Source organism: Aplysia californica, unplaced genomic scaffold (genome assembly GCF_000002075.1).
Source record: "Aplysia californica isolate F4 #8 unplaced genomic scaffold, AplCal3.0 scaffold01005, whole genome shotgun sequence".
NCBI lineage: Eukaryota > Metazoa > Mollusca > Gastropoda > Aplysiida > Aplysiidae > Aplysia > Aplysia californica.
In genome coordinates this window covers 115242-122582 of record NW_004798275.1, presented here as the reverse complement: position 1 = coordinate 122582, position 7341 = coordinate 115242, and the positions used below count along the sequence as shown (strand labels likewise).

Sequence of the window (7341 nt, the reverse complement as noted above, 5' to 3'; positions counted from 1 at the left end):
TCTCTCTCTCTCTCTCTCTCTCTCTCTCTCTCTCTCTCTCTCTCTCTCTCTTTCTCCTTCACTTGTAGTATAATCTCAAAGGCCAAAGAAGGACGGGAAGTTTTTGTCCAATAAATGTTTCTAAATTCAGGAAAAGAATAAGTAAAAAATGAGCTCCGTCATGAGGATCTATTTATCTTTTTGCAGGTTCTTGCCAACTTTCAACTCTGTAGCTGTCTTTGTTTTATGGGAAAAGTGACACATGTGTTTCCAAGTTGTCAAATATATAATAGATATTGGCCCATCCCAAAGCAGAGGGGCCCCAAACTCTGTGGGGGGCAGGAGGGCCTGTGGCAAACAGCAGTCTTAGCCCTTAAAGCTCAGCGAGAAGAAGAAGAAGAAGAAGGAAATGGCGAATCTCTAAGGTGTTTTTACAGCTAAAAGTAAAAATTACGACACGAAGAAAAGCGAGCTTAAATTGAATATTATTCTCTTGAGAGGAATAGCGGGGTGCTCGTATGTCAACCACTTTTGTGTCCGTCCCCGGCAAAGCTTCGGATAACTAGAACAGAACTGAAAAACGGCAGTGTGACTAACACAAGTTATGTGGGTTTTTTTAAATGTGTTTCTAAACAATGCGTCTCTGACCGTAATCAAATGACCAGAACGCGTGTATTCCATGATTAAATCTTATTATATAGTTTGTTACTCACGAGAAACTCCTTCAATATCCAAGGCACTTCGTGTAAGCGAATAGAAAATAAATAAAATAGCGTTCATACTACTGAGGTAAATAAATCTTTAGAAATGTGTCTGCTACACCCCTGATCTCAGGGTAGGTAAAATCGAACAACTAGGCTTTTCGGATAAAGAAAAAAATCTTGGAGGTCCTGTATACAAGTAGAGCACTGAAAGATCCATTGGTGGTCATAAAATCGATAAGAGGAGGCTTCAGCCGCCATCTGGGAAAATTCTAAATCAATTCCTACCAAAACTGAAAACTAATACTCTTGTAAGTATAAAAACATAAAGCACCTTCGAAATCGAAAAGAGACTTCCTGAAGACAAGGAGCCCAAAACTAAAATGTAAAAGCGGTCAAACGCGTAAAAATCAGTTGCACTATAGGTTGAAAAACCAGCAGTGGACTACCCATGAAATTTAGCAGGCTAGCTCCAAGAAGAGCAGAAGAAGAAAAGGAAGAAGAAAATAACTTTGTCCCTTAGAAGGAGATGTGTCGTCATGGTACGGACGCTATTGGTCGTGACGGTGACAGAAGAAGAAATACAGTCTACCTATTATAAGTATCTGTAAATGAGACAACAGATCTAAGAACCATGAGATGGAAGATGCTGGGCATATGGATACAAGATTTAAAAAATCACACAAAAATACGATAGAAAACAGGAGTGACACACAACCCCATATTTACACTGCAAAAAGTTTAACAGAAATGAGCTGACCACGTCAGCAGAATGAAGGACGACTGGCGGATACAAAAAAAAAGTTTACGGAATGGAGATTAAGAACAGGAAAAAGATCAAGGGGTAGACCAGACAGAAAAAAGGCAGGACACATCAACGAGAGGGTGGGTGAGTGCAACCTGGATCTACAAAACTGCTGATAAAACAGAGTGGAGTTTGTATTTAGGCGGGTTGCACCCTGCAATGAACAAACAGCGCCCAGAAAGAAAATAATAAAGAAAGAAAGAGACAACAGATATGGGGGGGGGGGGGGGAACGATGCTCTAATAAATTATGCTCTTATTTATGGCAATCTATTTTAAGCCGGATGAGCGTTCGTGAGTGCATTAGTGAAAAGGTGAACAGCAGCAGCGATAGCAGCAGCAACAACAACAACAACAACAACAACGACGACAACGACAACAAAAATAACAACAACATCAACAACAACAACATCAACAACAACAACAACATGAACAACATAGGCAACTACAATAACAACAACAAAAGCAACTGCAACAATAATAGCAAGAACAACAATAACAACAACAACAATAGCATAAGAGTGATAATATCAATGATAACAACAGAAAGGACGGCGAGGAAGACAGTAAAAGGGGCGTCTGTAATTATGGCAATAGTTGTAAATAACCATAGCACCATCAACATAAAAACAACAACAACAACAACAACAACAACAACAACAACAAGAGCAATAACAACAATAACAACAACGACAACAACAAAAGCTACAACAAAAACAACTGATATGAGAGCAACATCATTACGTTTAAAGCCAGCATATTATTATATTATAATAGCACTCTAAGTAATAGAAAGAAAATGATGATAAAAACTTTCAAGCAAATTTGCGCCATAATATATTGGACAAAAACCAAAAAACCAAAAACAAAAAAGCACAAAAAAACAATGAAATAAATGAAATAAGTAGTATAATGTTGTACACTGTACATGTTTCCAACCTCTCACACTTTATCCCCCACTCATCTGACAGTCGTCTCAGACATGTAACTGCACGCTGAATATAACCATTCTCATTTTCTTACCACCTCCATTTATGCAAATGATGCTATTTACAAGAAACTTGTCTCCCTTTGATGAAAAAATTCTTGCACTTTATATATATATATATATATATATATATATATATATATATATATATATATATATATATATATATATACATATATATATACATATCAGACAATGATCCCCTCTCAAACTTACACGCATGAAAAAAAAGACAATAATGAGTAAGTTTACGCTTTTATAAAGAAAACATTATTTGAACCGGTGGTTGCTACATTTGTATTTTCTGGAATATATTTCATGCCACTTTTGGACGCTTTAAAGCCGTGCTCAAGCATGAATTGGTTGATACTGATGATTTCATCTTTCGATTTCGCCATCCACTCCATCTGAATGACTCTCACGTCGACTTCATCGAAGAATTTGTGTGCGCATGACAGTGCCTTGGCTTCCGCTCTCTCAATGTCGATCTTGATGAAGACTTTCTTTGACTTGAGCAGCGGGATGAGATCATCAATGCAGATGGTTTTGACAGTGACTGTATGGCTATTATCTTCCCGCATGCCGTACTTGGCAAAATCTGTCTTGGAGACGTTCAGATGAGTAGCTCCAACGTTGCCACTACGGAGAAAAACAAAAGGAAAATGGTCACGCTTAGGAATCGCTCGAATTTCCAGGCGAAAGACTCTTTTGAGGCAGGACAACATAACTTTTTTCTTCTTCTTTTTCTTCTTCTTCTTCTTCTTCTTCTTCTTCTTCTTCTTCTTCTTCTTCTTCTTCCTCCTCTACTTCTTCTTCCTCCACCCATACAAAAGCCTCCTCGCCACACCCCCTCCCCCCTTTTCCTCATCATTTTGTGGAAGACCCCATTCAAACACTGACCAACCCCCCGGGAGGTGCTACTGATTGATGTGTCTTTAGGCCATTCCCAACGGGGGGACATTAACCTGTTCTTATGAACAGTAGAATTGTAAATTGTGTATGGGCTGATTCATCAATGCCATGCTCATAACTGAGCCTGAACTGCAAGCAGGGAACTGCTGTCTTTTCTTTCCTAATCCTTACTAATGTGTCACACTCTTGTGATCCGCTATTTCCGGGGTGCCTTGATAATCGGAACAGACGTTGTGCTGTTGAAACTAGAGAGGTGATCAGAGTAAACCCGATTCCCTGCAAGGACGTCTCTTTTGACATCCACCCCTTGGCGCTCATATGACCTTATGCAGCTGTTTAAAACCTTTACTAAAACTTTTAAAAAACCCACTGACCTGATGAAGTTAGCTGTGAGCGAGCGGTGGTCACTGAAGAGTGCATTGTTGACCAGTGTGACCTGGTTACTGAGCCCACTCTCCGCTAGTGAGTGCTGGATCTGGTGGATGTTGGCCGGCAACATCTCCACTGACAGGACGGTCTTGCCACACGCTGCAGCGAACATGGTGTAGATTCCTATGTTGGCGCCCATGTCGATGAACTGAAGCGTTGGGTCAGACTGTGAAAAAATATTACAGCAGCCATATTAGACACATTGACACACACGCACAAACACACACATGCACATCACACACACACACACACACACACACACACGCGCGCGCAAACATACACACACAAACATACACACGTACACACACTTACACATTCTGTCTGTCTGTCTGTCTGTCTGTCTGTCTGTCTGTCTGTCTGTCTGTCTGTCTGTCTGTCTGTCTGTCTGTCTGTCTGTCTGTCTCTCTCTCTCTGTCTCTCTGTCTCTCTCTCTCTCTCTCTCTCTCTCTCTCTCTCTCTCTCTCTCTCTCTCTCTCCCCCTCACGTTCACAGAATCAAAATACGATAATATACATTTAATATATTTCGAAATACGTTTATCATTCAATGCTCTGAGCTGTCATAAAACGCATGGGCCTCTACCAGAATGAACTGAGTTCAACTCCTGAAAATGTTGGTATTTTGTACTTGTGATATAAGACTTCTCTGCAAGTTTAGAGCACGGGCAGCAGTGCTTAATGGCATGTGGTTACGTGGTTTGGACATGTCTTGCTAGTCTTGCCAGAAAGCGAGCTTGCACTGAATGTCTCCTTGTGAGGAGTAGCGGAGCGCTCGTGAGGCAACCACTGCTGCGTCCTTAAGACTTTTATTCCTGGTCGAAAAGTAGAGCATCATTGAACTGATGAATATGCTTAACCCTATCAGTACGCCCTGGGGTCATTTTAGAATACTTCTAGTGCGAAGATCTCTTTGAAACGTTCAGTATTTCTCAAAAAATTATTTTGACAGACTGGTATGCAAAGCGTACGGATCGGATTAAGGAGTAAATTTCCTCTTTGGAAAGAGGTGGCACAGTTTCCCACGTCGTATGGATACGATAGTAAAACACGACATACGGATCGGATAAAGAAATTATGATCAAGGTTATTTGACTTCGTGTGGCAGAGGGCTGTGGTGGGGCAGTCTGAAGACTATCAAAGTCAAAAGATACACTGTGTACGAGAGTGTCTCAGGGGTCACTTAATGACGTTATGAATTATAATATGGTCCTTCATTTGAGTTGTACCTTTGCGGGATATTTCTGTTTGATTGTGATGTTCAAACACACAAGCGAAGGCTTATAGGGCGATTGGGTTGTTTTTAATTTGGTAACGGGAAACATCACTGTACGGTATTGTTCTGCAATAAGTCTTGGCAAAGGTCTTGTAGTTTACAATGCAAGAGGAAACTTCGTCAAAAGTCAGCACACCCCCCCCCCCCTTTCATGTCAGAGATAATATCTCTCGTCTTGCGTTGTCGTATTGTAGACTTTAACCCTATCCGTACGCCCTGTGGTAAATTCTTCACATTTTAAAATACTTTTAGCTCGAAGATCTCTTTGAAACTTTCAGTATTTCTCAAAAAATCATTTTGATAGCCTGCTATGCAAAGCGGACGGATCTGATTGACGTGTAAATTTCCTCTTAGGAAAGTGGTGGCACAGATTTCCCCAAATTGTATAGATACGATAGTAAAACACGACGTACAGATAGGGTTAAGTTATGCACAGCCAGCTTTTTTCTATGACAAGAAGAGGGAGCCTTGAGCATTGGGCACAACAAGACGCATTGCAGGCGACGCCCACTCTGACGGTTCCTTTTCTTTGTTCTCTGAGGCCGAGGCAGTCTTTTTTGTAAATGCATTTCTTTTGCCTCGTGGCGTTACCTCTTTGCTTTCTTTGTGAACTAGATCTATACACCACCCCAAATTAATGTGGCACGAAAGTTTGGATTTTTTTCTCTCGGTCTAGTCAATTAGATGGTTTTTGCATATTATTTAACGTTCACTTTTGGTGGAGTTTCGGTGTCGGTAACGAAGGTGAAAGTTAAAAACCGAACACCGAGAAGAAATTCCAACATAGATGGGATTGAAGTTCGGAAGTAATGATATAGCGATAATCCAGAACAGTTCCCTCTAATCTACGGAAGTAATGATATAGCGATAATCCAGAACAGTTCCCTCTAATCTACGGAAGTAATGATATAACGATAATCCAGAACAGCTCCCTCTAATCTACGGAAGTAATGGTATAGCGATAATCCAGAACAGTTCTCTCTAATCTACGGAAGTAATGATATAACGATAATCCAGAACAGCTCCCTCTAATCTACGGAAGTAATGGTATAGCGATAATCCAGAACAGTTCCCTCTAATCTACGGAAGTAATGATATAACGATAATCCAGAACAGCTCCCTCTTATCTACGGAAGTAATGGTACAGCGATAATCAAGAACAGTTCCCTCTAATCTACGGAAGTAATGATATACGATAATCCAGAATAGCTCCCTCTAATCTATGTTTTCTATACAAATCTGAGCACCCATGGGTCGTGTATGTAAAAGCCTTCTATCAAAATTCACCCTCTCCCGCTTAGCATCAGAATCTCCTTCAGCATGCTTAGAAATGCAATAAAATTTTACCCCTTTGTTGTCATCAATGTGAGCTTAAATTTGAACCTAATTATTTTCGGTACATCTAAGAAGAACATTGTAAAATATACCCCAAGACGCAGACAAGCTTCCCGGGAGAGTTATAGCTACGTACATAATTTTGAACACCTGGGATTTGACCGCATGTTCAGTTGGGCAACGGACTTTTATCTTTTCGTGTTGTTTCTCAACATTTACAGTGTGAAATTTGAACACATAATTATCATTTCGCTACCTCACAATCACAAAGCTCTATCAGCTCAGTGCCTAGTTAAAAGAAATTTGACGTCGAAAATTTTGAGTTTCACAACATGTCAAGCTTTTTCGAAGGCAATTCTTTCAAATATCTTGATAACAACTCAGAGAAATAATCTTACGATTTTGATAAAGCAGATAGAACATTTGGTTTCTGACCTCATGGTTTTAGTGACTCAAAACGGCCAACAATGTCAGATGGAACTTCGAAATTTAAATGTAGCGGTTTTTCGAGTTCATACAACCGACGACGTAGATTAAACAACTGCAATTTTATAAAAGTCATGATTTTTTATTTTTTTTTACTTGTCACGTATTTTTTTTTTTTTTTTTTTTTGGGGGGGAGGTTTGGTAAGTGTTTTTACGGCGCTCGCAATTGGATAAGGTCATATTAGCGCGCTGACGTTTTGTCATTGGCCGACGATTTACAACAGCCTATTTTCAGAACGATCTGAACTGTATCAATGGCATGCGAAGCGTTTACAAAAAATTAGAAAAAAGATTTACCTGAAGCACATCAGCCATCTGACGAATGAGATGACGCTCAAACAGCCGTCCTTCCTGTAAAGAAAGAGAGGGAGGAAAGATAACGCATGAAAGAGTGCCGGAGAGAGAGAAAGAGAAAGAGAGAGAGAGAGAGAGAGA

At 40.1% G+C, this 7341-nt stretch overlaps 1 protein-coding gene across 4 annotated transcripts in view; it reads right to left on the bottom strand.

Annotated features, from left to right (window-relative positions):
• Nucleotides 1-2712: 2712 nt before the first annotated feature.
• Nucleotides 2713-7341, bottom strand: part of LOC101855988 — a 59554-nt gene continuing 54925 nt past the window's right edge. For all 4 annotated transcript variants that reach the window (XM_005111108.3, XM_005111109.3, XM_005111110.3 and 1 more), the window contains exons 4-6: nucleotides 7204-7257; nucleotides 3759-3979; nucleotides 2713-3111 (exon numbers count right to left, since the gene is read on the bottom strand). In XM_005111108.3, the coding sequence (XP_005111165.1) occupies nucleotides 2721-3111; nucleotides 3759-3979; nucleotides 7204-7257 (666 nt within the window). In that variant the 3' untranslated portion in view covers nucleotides 2713-2720. The remainder of the gene's footprint in view (nucleotides 3112-3758; nucleotides 3980-7203; nucleotides 7258-7341) is intronic.